The 16,553-nt window shown below is 47.9% G+C and overlaps 6 protein-coding genes across 6 annotated transcripts; 4 read left to right on the plus strand and 2 right to left on the minus strand.

The window, feature by feature from the left end:
- Positions 1-516: 516 nt before the first annotated feature.
- On the plus strand, positions 517-1,694 carry BDP55DRAFT_624800 (peptidase S8/S53 domain-containing protein; the record flags this gene model as incomplete). The annotated part of the gene is made up of 2 exons (XM_060571412.1): positions 517-1,280; positions 1,342-1,694. Coding segments are annotated over exons 1-2 (1,080 nt in total), but the record flags the coding sequence as incomplete, so codon positions are not given.
- Positions 1,695-2,180: 486 nt separating this feature from the next.
- On the plus strand, positions 2,181-3,606 carry BDP55DRAFT_568735 (uncharacterized protein; the record flags this gene model as incomplete). The annotated part of the gene is made up of 2 exons (XM_060570708.1): positions 2,181-2,299; positions 2,349-3,606. 2 exons carry the CDS (start codon positions 2,181-2,183, stop codon positions 3,604-3,606), a joined length of 1,377 nt encoding a protein of 458 aa, XP_060421490.1.
- Positions 3,607-7,588: 3,982 nt separating this feature from the next.
- Positions 7,589-8,710, minus strand: BDP55DRAFT_735478 (uncharacterized protein; the record flags this gene model as incomplete). The annotated part of the gene is made up of 4 exons (XM_060580324.1): positions 7,589-7,728; positions 7,792-7,924; positions 8,055-8,421; positions 8,637-8,710. The coding sequence occupies 4 exons, from the start codon at positions 8,708-8,710 to the stop codon at positions 7,589-7,591; spliced, it is 714 nt and encodes a 237-aa protein (XP_060421491.1).
- A 1,639-nt stretch (positions 8,711-10,349) lies between these two features.
- BDP55DRAFT_739324 (ornithine aminotransferase) lies at positions 10,350-11,933 on the plus strand (the record flags this gene model as incomplete). The annotated part of the gene is made up of 5 exons (XM_060580402.1): positions 10,350-10,490; positions 10,546-10,660; positions 10,717-10,980; positions 11,043-11,200; positions 11,268-11,933. 5 exons carry the CDS (start codon positions 10,350-10,352, stop codon positions 11,931-11,933), a joined length of 1,344 nt encoding a protein of 447 aa, XP_060421492.1.
- A 348-nt stretch (positions 11,934-12,281) lies between these two features.
- BDP55DRAFT_688137 (fungal-specific transcription factor domain-containing protein) lies at positions 12,282-14,504 on the plus strand. The gene is made up of 3 exons (XM_060576615.1): positions 12,282-12,452; positions 12,541-14,371; positions 14,426-14,504. The coding sequence occupies exons 1-3, from the start codon at positions 12,387-12,389 to the stop codon at positions 14,458-14,460; spliced, it is 1,932 nt and encodes a 643-aa protein (XP_060421493.1). The 5' UTR covers positions 12,282-12,386; the 3' UTR covers positions 14,461-14,504.
- A 296-nt stretch (positions 14,505-14,800) lies between these two features.
- Positions 14,801-16,166, minus strand: BDP55DRAFT_735481 (Ureohydrolase; the record flags this gene model as incomplete). Its single annotated transcript, XM_060580325.1, has 6 exons — positions 14,801-15,551; positions 15,608-15,676; positions 15,729-15,743; positions 15,799-15,889; positions 15,956-16,052; positions 16,143-16,166. 6 exons carry the CDS (start codon positions 16,164-16,166, stop codon positions 14,801-14,803), a joined length of 1,047 nt encoding a protein of 348 aa, XP_060421494.1.
- Between the last annotated feature and the right edge of the window lie 387 nt (positions 16,167-16,553).

Raw genomic sequence — 16,553 nt, forward strand, 5'->3', positions numbered from 1 at the left:
TTTGGCAACAAGTCCCTGTAATTAGATCGCGGGTCTCCACTGCACGACCTTCCTATTCCGCGCCTGGATGCGAGGATGGACCCTCCGCCCTCCGGCCCCTCTCTATATCCCGACCATACGAGAATTTTGTTGCTCAATGCCGATTGGAGGGGTTAATCAACCCCTCCAGATCTGTACGTTGCAGTGATACCAGCAGACCTAATCAAGCTTTCCAGCCTCAAGTAGCAGAGATTGGCGACAGATCGGGAACCGACATCACCTACCCAATACTACCTAGGCAGGTGGCTATCTGCATCTCGAAATTGGGACACTGGAACTTCTGAAAGTGCTTTTGACGTTGATCAATTCGTATCGCAATCCTTATCGTGAAGCACGTCTTCGAGACTCACCATGCTTTTTTCTTACGAGATGTCATTCTGTCTAGCAACGGACGGCCTGAGTAAAGTACTTATATCATGTCGCGAAGTACGTTTCAAGCCAAAATGTCACGCAAGTCATAGCCATCTTGGCGTTCATCACACTCCTTTGATATACTCTCACTCAATACTTCATCATGAAGATCCATTCTTTTATTTTTGTTGCTGCTACGGCCCTGATCACGCCTAGCCTGGCGGCGTTTCATCCCGGGACCGCTGTCAAGGCTAAGCCCGCGGTCAACGCTGGTTTCATCATTGAGCTCGAACCGGATGCGTCAATCAATGGTCGTGAGATTCGCGAAGATGCACACTCTGCCTTCCATCGCCGAGCCGAAGGCGTGTTGGATTACTCTGTTCGTCATGAATTCAAAAACGCGGATTACTTTTACGGATTGTCTATCAATGCAAAGGATAGTATCGACGTAGACACTTTGCTTGCCCTGCCTCAGGTCAAGAAAGTCTGGCCCAACAGATATTACGACCGACCCGAACCAGTTGGCTCTAGCCGGGGGTCAAAGACTGCTAACCCCTCCGTTCCCGTCGGAGTCCAGTCCATCCAGCTCAGAGATGCCGCGCGGGTTGTCACCATCAACGGCACCAGCGATGTACTTTCCAGTCTGAAGATGACTGGCGCTGACCAAGTTCATGCCCAAGGCTTGACCGGAAAGGACATCAAGATTGGTTTCCTCGATACTGGTGTTGATTGGCGTCACCCAGCTCTGGGTGGTGGTTTCGGCGAAGGCTTCAAAGTTGCGGGAGGCTATGACTTTGTGGGTGATGACTTTGTGGGCTGGAATGATCCAGTCCCGGATGACGACCCTTTAACTACGTGCTTGGAAGGCGGGCATGGCACACATGTTGCTGGTATGTCATTTCGAGGAGAACTCCCTTGCTTGCTCTAGCTTGAGCTAACTCGCCACCGCAGGCATTCTCGCTGCTAAGGACCCTCAGGGCGTCGGTTTTGGTATCTCTGGTGTTGCACCTGACGCATCTCTCTATGCCTATCGCGTTATTAGCTGTAGTGGAGGCGCCACCGATGATATTCTCATGCAAGGCTTTGAGAGAGCTGCTAGTGATGGAGTTGATCTCATCAGCATGTCCATTGGTGCGACGACTATTTGGGAGGATGGCTCACCATATATCCCAATCCTGTCCAAGATCCAGTCCCAGGGCATTGGCATCGTCATTGCGGCAGGCAACGAGGGCGACACTGGTCTTTACGTCTCCTCGGCACCGGCACAGGACCCAAGTGCCATCTCAGTTGGCTCCGTAAGCGACTTTCACTTTGCTACGGTCTACAATGCCGCTGGCTCGGACGGTTCAACCATCGAGTATGGCCGTGTTGTTCCCATCAACGCTTCAGCGCACTTCAACGTCTTTGTTGCGGACGACGACAATGGAGAGTGCGTGGATCAAGCGTGGGATGACGCGATAGCCAGCTTCCCCGATAAGGATAGTGTGGTCGCGCTGGTTATCTCAAAAAAGGACTGTTACTACGATATCCTTGATGAGCGGAGCAACTCTTCAGGCTTCACGAACGTTTGGGCATGGTTTCCTGATACTGACGACATGTCAATTGACGAGCCAGGTGCGTATGGCGACATCGACATGGTTAAGGTTAAGAAGTCCGAGGCAAGCAAGATCCTCGCCGGTATTGCTGAAGAGGGCAAGAACTTCACCTTGACTTTCAGAGACCAAACTGTCCACCAGATTGATCAGCCAACGGGAGGTACTACGTCATGGTACTCAACCTTTGGGCCGACTATGGAAATGTCTCTTAAGCCTCAGGTGTCTGCACCTGGAGGGACTATCCTAAGTACATGGGTTACATCCAACGGATGGGGATATGCAGTCATCTCGGGCACATCGATGGCCACTCCTCAGTAAGTAATGTTTCCAGAGCGTAGATGGCCATGAGCTTATATTCTACAGTCTTGCAGGTTGTTATGCTCTTGTTAAGCAGAAGTTCCCGAGTCTGAGCCCGAAAGAGATCACAAGACGTTTGCAGTCATCGGCAACTCCTTTGAAGCAATACAACGCAACCGACATTCTCACGACTACCGCTCAACAAGGCTCTGGCCTAGTCAATGTCTTGAGAGCAGTGACATCGGAAACCGTTTTCTCTGCTACCGAGTTCAACTTACGCGACTCAGCCGGCCCCCTTGATCGGAACTTTACGATCGAGAACCTGTCATCTTCTCCCAAGACCTACACGTTGGGTCACAAGCCTGCAGCGGAAGTCAACGGACTACCAAACGGCAACAGTCTTGACATCAACGACATGTTTTACTGGGCACTAAACTTCAACCCTGTTTACTCCGAAGTCTCATTCCCAACGAGCTCCCTTACTATTCCGGCTGGCGGCAAGGCGACTGTGGAGTTCACTGTGACCCCTCCCTTTGTTGACCCTTCCCTCCTACCGACTTACAGTGGTCTCATCACTGTCACTGAGGGAGAGGAAAACTTTTCTATTCCGTATCTTGGAATCCCGTATGCCCGCGGCGAACTTTCCAACATCTACACAGGGGACTTGAAGAACCTTGACGTGAACCCAGCGCCCCCTTCGGGCGTGCCTTTGCTACCGTTCATCAGTTCTTCTGATGCTGGAATTCGCAACAACGACAAATCCGTTTACACATTTCCCGCCCAGAAGGTCGCCGAGAACCAAACACAGATTCCCGACAATGACCCGGTCCTCACAGTTTTCATTGACCAACCATCGGCGTATGTTCGATTCGATGCAGTGCCTGCCGACATCGCGTCCAATCCCGCTTACAACTTCACGCCGTCCACTTTCGGATATCTGCCAGGCTCTCAGTCAAACGCCACATCGTTCACAAACACCACTGTCACTACTTCGACCCTGGACTTGGATTCCCTTGATCACGTGGCAGGATTGAAGAGTTACGGTCTCGTTGGTCTGCTTTGGGGTGGCGATGTGCCTCACGGAGCTGTTGCTACCAACTTCCGAGGCTACAGTGTCTACAGTACTGAGTGGTCATGGGGTGTGGTTGAATTGGCCAACGGAACGATTTACCAGTTGCCGAATGCTGATTACCGTATCCTGGTTCGGGCCCTGAGATGGGGGGGCAACATGAACAGCTCGAGTGATTATGACAGCTGGCTGAGCCCGATCATTGGGGTCAACATCACGGACCCCGGATATCCCAACCCGTGGCTTACCCAGTGAGATTGTTGAAAACGCTACCGCTTAGACTTGTAATTCCGGGCATCCTCTAGGCTGTCAAAGTACACATGAAGTGGAATGGGGAATCGGGAGTGTGTAGTGACAGGTGCGGAAGTGCTTTTGCGAACTTATTTGACTTTTCTCTTATGTGCCTAGGTCTAGTACGAAAAAGCTTCCTCTAATGAATACCGTGTTGTCAGTATCTCCACCAAAAAAGAAACGAGTGTGGATTCTAGCGTGTCATTGTGTGAAACAGTCGGTTTCTGGAGCTAGCACGCCAAAATGTGATCTTTAAGAGCCCAACATTGTCCCCTAACTTTCCGCAGCGGCCGATGCAATTTTTGGCCTAATCAATGCTTAACGCTACAGGTAACTGAAGAATAGAAGGGGAGAGGGATGGTTGATTTCTAATTGGCCATGGAACTTGAGAGGAAATTTCTTCTGATAGGGGCAAGAACGTTTTGATAAGAACCTACACCAACCTCGGAGAACGGGGATCTGGAAAAGGGAATCAACTTCTGAGAGGCAAGGAGATCTGCACTAGCCTGCTTTACATCCCACAGCTGACGCTGAAATCATTGCTGCTGCGTACTTCTGTTAGGGAAATTTAAAGTGCAGATGAGTGGACGAGTAATTCGCCTGCTGTGGTGTCCAAACTTCGGCCGCGTGCCATCACCTCTTTTGGTTATGGCTCCGGGCTTATAAGGCAACTTTTGCACTCTCGCGGCCCTAATCATGGTGGCAGCTGGTATGGATGGCGTCTTTGTGAGAGAAGGTCTTGCCCACAGATTGCATCAATTACTTGATAGGATGTGAAAGGCTAAGGACGTATTTTCAGGAAACTGGGAAGTCTGACGAGACTAACGGCGGAGCAGTATGTACTACGAAGGCGGTGCAGGTACCGCCACCATTGGGCGAAGTAGCTAGGGTTCCAAAATACTAGTGAGCCAATAGGCAACGGTAGAGGCACGGTATGTGCCGATGGGAAACGATAGAGATCCAAGTTGTAGGAGGCCTCTTACGTACTTTCGGCTATACAGCACTTCATTTGAGGATGACAAATTTAGTTTAGATACATAGTACTTACTTTATCTAAGAACCGTCATAAGTGGATAAATAAATGAGATATATTGAGTGGTAAATCGTCAAATTATCTCTACATCGGTGGCTATATTTGCACGAGGGTCATCGTCGCGCCTAGAACCCAATAGCTTCGCAAACAAGGCGTCAGACCCAACTTCCGGTGTCATTTTTAATCCCGTGCCGCACAAAGATGCCGATGACATATAGTTTGATCTTGGTTTGGACGCGGCATCACCCGACGTCTGTTCCAGTCATTATCTTGCTGTTCCTGATCAGAGCACGGAGGCAGGTACTCATCCGACATAAGTTGAACAAAACCAAACACAGCGTCCACTTACTCATGGCTAATGTGCCAACTGTCGAGATCAACGTCACCTTCTGAACCTGGAGTCTGCGATCAACTTTTGTACAAAGGTAAACAGCTGCTGTCACCCAGTACTGAGCCTAACACGAATAGTCTCCAAGGGCAGTGTCATCGACATAAGGTATTTTGTAGTAGGAGCGGAACAGCGTTGAAACTCTCTCCACAGTAATTACATTATTGGCGTTAGTGAGTAAAGTCGCACAGGTGGGTCTCGTTGTTAACTATCACTGCTAGTCAACTTGGCGAATGCGACAGCCCTCTGGTTGGCTGTGACGGATGCGACCTCTTGCCAATCTTGTTATAAAGTCTATGAAACTATCTTTTTATCGTGGCATACAAGAATGACGAAGAGTCCTGTATGTTCAAGCTCCCGCCAACGATCAAGCTTGCTTGGACCCAAACACAGTATTGATTCCAATTTCTTACACCACAACTTGAAGATGAGTCGTTACCTCGACACGAGAGAAATTGCATCTGTGGCTGAGCTGACTGTTTACACCCCGAGCGTATTCCTTGCAGCCTAAATATCTATCAAGCTTGGCGTCGGCCGCTCAGCCTGTTGGACATACACCGTCATGCTCTGCCTTGCTCGATTCCTTGGCTCCATGTTTCACCTGGCTACTTACAAGAACTCTTCTGCTGGCATCTTGCAAGCTGCCCTCATTCTGAATGGAGTCGCTATAATGCCGCTTCTCCTAGCAACTCTTGGATTAGTGTCTAAGATGTAAGTGCACATTCAAATGCCCTGGAGAGACTGCAAAGACTGACAGTATCTTCTAGCGTCGACTGGGTGAAGGAAGAAACAGGGTCGCCGCTCAACACGAGACACTTCACAATGCTCCAGACTGTACTATTCGTGGGCCTTATCCTGAGTATTGTTGGTGGAATAAATGCACGCCACTCATCTGATGGCACATATCAGCCCCAAAATATCACCAAGGCGTCTACATCAATCTACCTTGGTGGATTCATTGCAATCACGGCTGTCATAATTGTCTCGGGACAAGCCTTCAAGAGAGTTTCGCACATCGAACGGCTGTTAATTATGGCAATCACATTGGCTTGGCCTTTTCTCCTTGTCCGAGTACTCAACTCGATTTTCTCAGCATTCCTGGGCACCAAAGTCTTCTCCATGGTCGGGGTAGTCTAGGCGTTTACGTTGGCATGGCTGTGGTTGAAGAGTTTGTAGTTACAGGGGTTCATTTGGCACTTGAGCTTTTCTTAGTGAAACACGAATATTTTGCGACAGGACCAATCGCCAATCGATCTTGGAGAAATCGGGCCGCAGACTCCATGAGACGAGGCCGCTACCATTGCGACATAGAAGGAGAGCACGCTATCCCTCTAGAATAGCGAGACTGCTATTGACAGTCAGTGTTCCTAGGCTTCAGGTCTAAGAAGAGTCCTCAAGGCCGGATGAGAACGGTTACTTTGTTCGATGATTAATCAATATATGACAATAAAATGGGTAGTGCGGGGAAAAATCACAACTCACCAAGCAGTTTCTAATTGTACTGTATGAGAAGATTTTCTAGGGAGGGGAACGTAGTCCCAGCTTGTCGAACTGTGAAGTTCCACATGAAGGTCATCCAAGTCAATTTACTACTGGCCCTCCGTATTCCAAAGCCTTGAGAGAGGGGAGTCAAAGGGGGGTTGAAACAACCTTGCCTATGATGTGAAAGTCTAAATGAGATACGGCAAGACATGAGAGATTATAACAAATAATTTAAAATCCGGACTTTAACCCGACGTAAACTTATATAATCTTGTGCCAGTCTGCTTCTTCCACCCGTCTCTTCTGTGTTCGTCATATCGACTGAGATGTCGAAAGACTGCTCGGCAGTCTGGATGACTAATCTTATTTCCATCAAATAGGAGTCCTTCACGATGCTAAGCATCTAGCAGTAGAGTTTAGGAAGTTTGTTTCTGGGGCCTTTGAGCAAGCAGGTTTAGCGCTTGATCTTAGGAATAAAAGGATCATCCTTCTAGCTCTGAATTTTCGCGGACCAGTAGGCTTCAAAAATGCTCCAGGAAAATCCTCTGGAAGATGTTTCTCATTCTTTACTCCCACTTTCTAAACAATTGCATAGAGCGTATAAAAAGCTAGAGAGATGATCATAGAAATTAGTATACCTACTTGGTATTTCTGCCCCTTTATTGTTACGTGCTCAGCACTATCTCAAAACCCTTTGGCCTCTGCGCCTTGAATGATCACGTGAAGCTACTGGCAAAGCTAAGACCACTGGCCAGCGAGCCAATCTATGGTTTGTTCTGCCAATGTTATTGTAGATCAAGTGCCGAAGGACTTCAAGCTCCTACAGTTAACTTCTCTAAGATTCACAATTATGATATCGCCATCAGCCTTGGGGCAGGAAAACAGCTGATCGATTACGAAAATGTCTGGATTCTAAAGCGGAACCGAGATCTCGCTGTTAAAGTTTGTTTTAAGAGGTATGTAGAATGTAAAAAATTGGTATCTCAATGTTTACTTGATAGGGCGAGCAAGCTGCCCTTGTAAACATAGTTGGATCAGTTGGATCAGTCCGCCCTGAGAACTGCAACGGACCAAGGAGGCATGACGAACTCGAATATGCCGTCGGATGATTCGATGTGCGAGATAAGTGGGGCAGTGATAGGAGCTGAATCAAAGGTGTTGGCACTGTCGGGGTCGTCGTTTCCTAGAATTGAAAGTGTTGCAGAATTCTTTGCTGCAATCTTTATGTTCATGTGTTGTAGCTCACCAGCGTAGTTGGCAAGTTTCACGACAGACGTATCCCCGGCGCTAACAGCACTCCAGAAAACTGGGTCGAATCCAGTATCAGAGATGACCTCATGTGTCATGGTTCCGGCGTTTTGCGCGGAGAGCTGCTGTACCTAATAGCTGGAGGTATAAACGATGGCGTCAGGGGCTTGTTTGAATGGAATCAGATTGGGCTAGAAACGATTGAACAATGTCAACTTGAGGTCTCATGTGCAAGTGATGACTGAAACATGGGAAACTTACTGCCCATTGTTGATGATCAATAAGACTGATCAAGGGTGCAAATGCTACACCTTGAATGAGATCACTGTTACGTTCCAGTCCAAGCATAAAGACAGCCTCAGAAACTGAACCCTTCATGTCCGACCACTGCACCCCCCAGCGACCCATTTCTCCGATGATGTACTTGTTTCTGCGGGAAACATTATCCCACTGAGCAAAGTTAACGATGTAGTTCTCAGGGATATTGTACTCGTGGTAGTCGATCCAAGCATCTTCGGGAAACGGATCGGGTAGGCAGTTGAATCCGGTAGCTGATGCAATGAGTTGGAGCTTTGGATACGTTGGACGAATGGCGTTATAGAATGCTGCGAATCTTTCTGGATAGCTACTGTAGCCAAAGTCGTCTTTATTTCCGATTTTAACCTATTTGACGGGCCAAGGCTGCTCGCGTCCGTTTTAAGCTCGGAGAGCCCCCATTGGGGTTGAAGAATCGCCAAGAACGTACTTTTCAACGAAAGAACATTAGATTCAAAAAAGTGACGCTGAAAGTATTCTATAGGACTTACGTCCAGCTCACGGAGAACTTCGTCAACAAAAGGTTACAGAGCCTCGCCGGTGATATGTATGCCGTCCAGAGAGTACCCGGAATAAACGTCCAGGAATGGCTCGAGACACATGTCGTCACACCACTCAAAGTACTCATAAAGACCTCTAGGAGGTTAGTCATAAAGAAGGTCATACTAAGTAGTCTGGTCTAGAAGTTACGCTTACCGAGAGCATCTATATTCGAATATCCCTAGGCCCCTATTATTACGGCCAGCTAGTTGTAGTAAGTATATTTACAGAATTTAAGGCTATAATACTAAGAAATAGTATATTGTAATTATAAATAGCTTCCCTAAAGCTATATTTATAAATCGTAAAGTAAATAAAACTTTAATAACTAATTATAATCTTATTTAAAAGGTTTTTAATAAAGATAATTAAAAGCGATTATAAGATTTAATATTAAATTAATTATTAAAAAAGCTACAAAAAGTCTATCTTTAAGCCTAGCTTAAATTTATCTTATATATAAATCTTATTTTTAAATATATTTTTTATTTTTTAGGTCGTTCTAGATTATTTAATTTAAAATAATTATTTAGATTTTAAATTATATTAAATTATTCGAATTTAATATAATCTTTATTTTATTAATACGTAGTTTATTTTATAATTCTTCCGTTTTATAAGGAATAATCGTATCCTAGTTTTATATATATATATAGTATACTATAACCGCTGTAGCCTGGTAGCTAGTCTCTAGGTTAGTCATGTACGTTAGGTCGTAATAGGACGGGTCAGACCAATAGTTATATACGGACGGCGGTATCTCGACGTATTCCGACGGCGAATACTTGAGTATAATCCTATAGTTTAAATGTCCTATTATAGCCGCCCGACGCCCAAATGGGTCGGTCAACTATTATCCTTATATAACGGGTCGTAAAATCTAACTGCTGCATGATAGATCTAAATAACTATCGCCATACTAGTATTATAGATAGCTTGATGGCGCAGGCCGCGGGATGCAAGATGGAGGGGGAGCATCATGACCGACTACTACACCTACAACCTGATCAACACTCTATCTAACTTCTTATCTATTTAATCTCTTATCTCGATCCTAAGAGGAGAGGCATACACAAGCAGCTTTAATTAATTGATTGGCATGATTCGCAACTTGTAGTGCTGAGGAACATTTGCGGGGAAGCCCGGAGTAAGACTAGTCCGTTTTGGGCAACTTTTCCACCGAAGTTCGATGCATCCTCTTGCTATGACCGCGTGACCATCATCTATGGGTCAAAAGAAGTAGATTTTCCGCGTGCATGACGATAATGACGAATATTATGGTTTCTGATATTTCCATCTTACAAGCTGAATAATGGCAGTCATACTTGTGGCTCCTAATCCCTAATCGGTACGAATATACGCCTGCCCGCCTCCGTCGCCGAAGTCTATCGCCTACCATGCCCGGTCGATAGAATTCTGGCCGTCGGCCGGGTAGCATAGCCTTCCATAATTGCGTCCTTGCAAGTCACTACTTACTCTATAGCGAAGGACTGACAACGGGACAAGGCTTGTGAGAGTTTGGTGGTAAAACTTCCCAAATAGGATACTTCGATGGTTGCTTGTGAGGCCCCCTTCATGAGGCTTGCATCAAAATGAATATTCTTGCACGTAGATAGCTGAAACCCATATTAAACAAAAATTCTGTCTGCTATCTTCCAGTTGTCTTGCTTCAGCGAACCAAGCCGAGAGGTATATGCAGCCATGTCAGAGAGTATCATTACAACCAAAATTTCCCTCCCCCTGCCGGCATCTGGCCGTGCACTGAACGAGATAAACAAGAGCTACAGCGTCGGAGGGATCAACTCTTTGCCGGTATACCTGGTCTCAGGGCAAGGTTCCCGGGTTCGCGTAAGATGAACGCCACACTGGATGTCTTTGTCCTTGAGATTGACTAAAGCTCAAGGATTCCGATGGGCGCGAGTTGATTGATTTCATCTGTGGATTTAGCGCCAGCAACCTTGGGCAATGTCACCCGAGGCTTCTTGAAGCGCAAGTCAACTCAGCTAAGAAAAGTTAGCAACTGCCCTTCATCTGTGCTGCTGATCATGCTGTGCTAACTTGCACCCAGTAACACTCGCCAACATTGCTGGCCAGGCAGAGGGATGGCCTCGTCTGGCCAAACGCTTGTGTGATAAGTTTGGGTATGACAAGATATTGGCCATGACATCGGGTTCCGAAGCTACAGATACGGCTTGCAAGTTGGCGCGTGGATGGGGAGTCGACATCAAGAAAATCGACCCCAAGGAGGTTCTTGTACTCGGAACGTCAGACAACTACCACGGTACGCTTTCTGGGGTATGGCCTCTCATGGAACCGGAAGCTGGCTGGGAAGGTAAGCCGCCACATCATGTTCCCATTGACAACTATCAAACTCGTAACTAATAGGAAGATCAGAATTCGCGACATTCAGCAAGAATATGACCAACATCAATCCTCAAACAGGAAAGGTTCTTCGCTACCTTCATATCGAAGACTTTGCAGAGATATTTGAGCAGATGCATGAGCGTATTGCTGCAGTCATCATGGAGCCACTTCATGGACTTGCCAGGCGAGTCATCTTTCACATCTACTATTGCCACGCACTCGATTAATTTACTAACCCTTCCAAGGTCCATGGAGGAAGAGATCAACTTTTGCATTGGAGTCTGGAAGCTATGCAAGCAGTACAACATTCTCTTCATCGCAGACGAAGTCCGGATGGGTTCCTGCAAAACTGGCAGGTTCTTGAGCTCTGACTGGATGGGACCCGAGCACAAACCAGACATGGTGACCATGGGCAAGTCCATCTCTGGAGGTGTCTGGCCAACCTCGTTTGTGCTTGGCCCCGATGAAGTCATGAACAAAATGAAGCCATACCACTCAGTCAGCACATTCTCAATGTCTTCAATGGCCGTCACAGGTGTGACTACCGCATTGGATATCTACGAGGAGAACCTACAGCAGCGAGCCCAAGACATCCATGCCAAATGGAGCGCGGAAACATCGACGTGGAATTTCCCCTGGTTGCGATATTGTCCCGCTTTCGGCGCAGACTTGAATATTTTGCTGGACACAGAGTACGAAAGTAAATCGGAGAACATTACTCCCCGCCGGTTCTCATTGCTGTGCGCTAGCAAAGGTCTACTCGTCTTTCCTGGCCCCAATGGTCGCATTCGTTTGGGAGTCGCCTTGACCATTCCTGATGAAGATCTCCTCCAGGGTTTCAAGATCCTGAAAGAGGCATTGGAAGAGTTGCCACAGTACGGCGAGATTGAAGGTTCCGAAGAAACCAAGGGTGCTTTCTGATCTCTGTGCGCCGCTTCAGGATAAATATTTCAATGCACTTGTTTTCTGTATTATGTGTGCCTTGACGGGAAGAGCATTGCCTTGTAGTGGAAGATGCGCAAATCGTTTTGTGCTACGGCGCTATGTTACACAGTTGATCCCAAAATACCTGAACAGGTCTTCCAGAGTTCATCTGAGATGTGAATGTTGGTCAGAGCGCAAGATCACTAGGACATTCAAGTACTGAGTCTTTCGAACCTTGATCGGTACGGCTTTCGGACCGGCGTGTTACCTAAGCACCTCGGTTCGGCCTCCGTCCAGAGCCATCCGGGCAGGTGTTAACTTCTTTTCCTCCAATTGTAGACCCAACACAAACCAAACGAGCAGCAGTGCTTTCGCTGTCAAACCACTCAAGTTTGAAGCCGCATCGAGACTCCACCGATATAGTCTTCTGTTTCATTCATCTTTGCAAGCATGCCGACAAGGCATAGCAAACGGACCAGGGGCGCGTGCGCGCAGTGCGTTCGCAAGAAGCGAAGGGTATGTGTTACCTCGATCACTATTGGTTGACGACAATATCGCTAGATCCATACACCAAAGAGAAAGCCTATTTTAACGGAATTTGTAGTGTGATAAAAAACGCCCGAAATGCTCACTGTGCTTGAAGACTCACCTGGCCTGCGACCTCGAAGTCTTCAAGATATGGGCACCCGAAGAGCCCAAGAATCAGGGGCCAAGCATGCAGACACATGCTTCCAGCAGCCACACAACGGAGATGCCAGTCTCACATTCTGAGTCCACGGCCCGCCGCTCAGCTGAGGCCCTTCCAGAGACTGGCAACGATGATCCTCTGACTGGAGATCCAGCCGGTGACCTCTGGCTCGCAACCCCCCACACCGCTGATAATGAGGTTCTGAGGTCCAACCTTCCTGGCAGTCAAGACATCAGTAATAGCAATCATCACTTTGAGACCATTTTCACAGACGAAGAAGGAATTACGAGTGCGGGATTGTACGGAGAGTCGGCTTCAAACGACGTACTACTTACTGTTTTCGACGACCCAGAATTCGATACGCAGCTCCTGGACTCTCCAAACTTGAACGACGCGATGAACTCCGTCTTGGATGATCTTGCAATAAATTCCGTCTTGGAGGATTTTGCAATGAATTCAAGCTTGGTCTCTTGTAGTCCAATGACTGGGAATCGCCGAGGATCCTTGCACGCCTCTACATCAATGACTCACTGTCCGATGCCTTGGCCGCCGGATATGCTCGCATCACCCGAGAAACGTTTTCTCTGGCAATATTTCTTGCACATAACGAAGGATGGGTTTCTGTGTCTCGACGAAAAAGAACTCTTCAGGTTCCATGGATCCCAAGACCCTTTCATAGCCACTATCCCACAAATGGCGATTTGTGACGAAAGCTTACGGAGCTCGATTTTCTGTTTCGCTGCGTTTCAGTACAACGCCAGCCAAAGTGGCAACGACTTCAAGCAGCTTGTGAGGGATTGTTCGAGAAAGGCTTCTGTAGCCCTGAAAGCTCAACCGTACTCTGACCAACCTTGGAGCCAAAGCTGGACTCTACACGTATTCTCAAAGATTGCCTGTGGGATATTTCTGCACCACTTTGGCCAGGGCGATACTGAAACCTCAGAGTATTTGCATTCTGCAGGCGCACTTGCCGCCGGCTTTTACAAACGCCCGCAGTCCTCCTCGAATCTTTTCTCACCAATTGTTCAGCTGGTACTCTCCATGCTGCGGTGGACTATTATATCGACGGCATGCTCGTTCCAGAGTTCTCAGACACTGGTGAGCGACAAGATCTACAGCTATTTGGAGATGCGAGCAGAAGAGGTGGATCATAACTATTCGCCCTCCTTTCTCGATTGGTTAAACCATCCGATATACGCATTTTCTCCTCGTCTCGTTAACCCTCTTCTTCGTCTGGCCAAGCTTCTTGACTTGCAAAAGTCTCAGTGGACCGTCAATCAGTATAGTTTGTCGGATCGAGCGATGGGAATTGAAATGATAAAGCTTGAGGAAGACCTGCTAATGGCCCGGGAAGTCGACTTGGATCGCTGTCACACACACACTGCGGACCCGAAGGAGCTCCGTTCTCTGAATGAAGCCATGCACGCAGCAACATTTCTCCTGTTTTATGCACGCCTTAAAGGCATGCCATTCACAGCGCCACTGGTACGTAAGAAGGTGAAGGTTATAGTGGCCGAGATTGGGACTATTCCTGTCGCATCTCGCGTTTCTCATGCCGTTCTATTCCCACTCTTCATCGCTGGCTGCGATGCCGTCGAGGATCAGGCACGGAGGACAATTTTGGAAAGGTTGCGGACACCAAGGGGGCTCACGTACAATCGCAGAGACGTATGCTTGTCGTTGGAGCATGTATGGCAAGTACGAGACCTGGACCCTGGCCTCAGGTGGCCCGACTGGTTCTACAAATGTGAGTGAACCGAGACAACCTTGAGTGAGGTAATCACTAACGAAAATGCTACAGTGAATCCGGACTTCTGCATCAGCTCATTATTCTAGAACAAATAGATAGAAGCAGTGAATCGAAGAGAGCTCTGCAACGCCCGCCTTTGAAACGTGTCATTGGGTAGTTTTAGCTAGCTGACTTACTAGATATACATCTGGCGATGAGTCCTTCGGACCAATCCTCACACAATCAACTCTAAACTCAAAAGCTTTGAGTAAGAGGTGTTGGAATGTATTATTTAAGGGAAGCAAGCCTTCGATCATATTTCAAATTCGTGCAAGTATTGTACAAGTCGCCATCGCCCAGTGTCGAATAGCCTACCTAGGTAGACCGGACAACCCGAGGTTTAATGAGGCAGAATGGCTTCAACTCAGACAGCCTGGTAACAGAGCTTCACTCATAGGCCATTGTCATCGGACCTCTTCTCACAAAAATGCTCATGATCTCATATATCAAGTCTGCCGCCGCGAGTGATGTGACCTCAGCGTTCGTGTCATATACTGGAGATACCTCAACGACATCCGCAGCAATTATGTTGACGTCAGAGAGACCTCGAATGATCGCACGTAGTTCACGTGTAGACCAACCTCCAGTTTCGGGAGTTCCGGTTGCTGGAGCAAAGGCAGGGTCGAGTGTGTCAATGTCGATGGACAAGTAGACCGGCTTATCGGTGCCGACACGCTCGATGATCTTCTTGATGATGCCACGTGTGCCAATTTCGTCAATCTCACGAGCCTCAATGCGCGCGAAGCCACATAACTCGTCTTCGTTATAGTCTCCAAGCCCTGACAGAGTCGTGCGGAGGCCAGCGTGCATATTGCTCGAGTTGGAAATCAAGCCCTCCTGGTTCGCCCAGTAAAAGAAGCTCCCGTGCGTGATTTGTGCTGCATCGGATGGCGCTCCTTGCGTTGGATTCCACGAATCGAGATGGGAATCGAAGTGAATGACGCTGACTGGCCCGTATACTTTGTGGATGCTTCGAAGAATCGGCAGCAGAATCGTATGATCACCACCCAGCGTGAGAAGTCGAGGAATTGTTCTCAGATCGTTCGATTCGGTGGTCAGTGATTTCGTGTAGGCTGGGCGCTGGAGCAGGCTCGCATATCCCTTTTCGATATCTTTCATTGCGACCTCCTTGTCATGGCTGTTCCGATGTCAAAATCAATACATGATCTATCCTGTCGCGTTGTTACTACTCACGGTGAAGCTTGAATGTCGCCACAGTCAAGTGCTTGTCCCCAAAACTTGAGAGGATTCACGCGTTGAGGTCTGCATACTTGGGGGTCAGAGAGATGGATGCGTAGATATCGGCGAAACCTACGCATTGTAGCCCCCTCTTCCAGTCTGTTAGTCTAGGCATCCGAACGGCTCTATGGCTGCGAGACACTTACGCTAGAGTCAGATGGCGAGAAGCTTGTCTGATAGCCGAAGGGCCGAACCGAGCTCCTGGGCGGTAGGTCACACCACTGTCGAAAGGGATACCTGGCACGCTAAGTCAACCAGACATACGATGATAGAAAGCAATATCTTCTGCATTGGAATACGAACCAATAGTGGCAATGTCAAAAGCAACAGACTCGTCTTGAAGGCAGGGAAGATGGCGCAGCAGCCCGTAGGTCGTGATACCTGCGAACGCAGAGTGGTCCTACAGCAAGTCAGCGGTATTTCTGGGCCCCTTGGATGATGGGAAACCGTGCATATTCGTAGTTCTGGGGCGTTACTGCGCCATCATTACTCTGCAGTGGCCGTTGAACTGCATGAGCGAGTGACCCAGCCAAAAGTGAACAATAATGAAAGAATCGGAGCATTGCTTCTGAGTAGACAAAAGTACATCAGTGAGTTCAGAAAATTTGTTAACCCCCCAATGGTCATCCTTCCGATCTCTTAGGCACTGCCTCTTATGGGTGTCGGTCTCTTTTTACCACAGAAGTTCAAAGCTAGCCGTCTTAGGAAACTAATCCGCACCCCCCCCCAAAGCCAGGATCCTCCGTGTCCATGAATTGCCGATCTGTAAGTTGACTGGGACAGATATTAGGGAAATCCAAGAGTGCTGCCATCAAGTCGGACGGGTTCAGAGTCTGTGTCTCTGCCTGACGCGGCCACTTAGGGTTAGGGTTAGGGTTAGGGTTAGGGTTAGGGTTAGGGT

Source organism: Colletotrichum godetiae (genome assembly GCF_030913485.1).
Source record: "Colletotrichum godetiae strain CBS 193.32 chromosome Unknown BDP55scaffold_127, whole genome shotgun sequence".
NCBI classification, from domain to species: Eukaryota; Fungi; Ascomycota; class Sordariomycetes; order Glomerellales; family Glomerellaceae; genus Colletotrichum; species Colletotrichum godetiae.

What these genes read in the sequence shown, in the direction of transcription:
- BDP55DRAFT_688137 (XM_060576615.1), top strand. Translation starts at nt 12,387, where the DNA reads ATGCCGACAAGGCATAGCAAACGGACCAGGGGCGCGTGCGCGCAGTGC. An exon ending in GCGTTCGCAAGAAGCGAAGG is followed by an intron (nt 12,453 to 12,540) that starts GTATGTGTTACC and finishes CGGAATTTGTAG; the next exon opens with TGTGATAAAAAACGCCCGAA. An exon ending in GCCCGACTGGTTCTACAAAT is followed by an intron (nt 14,372 to 14,425) that starts GTGAGTGAACCG and finishes AAAATGCTACAG; the next exon opens with TGAATCCGGACTTCTGCATC.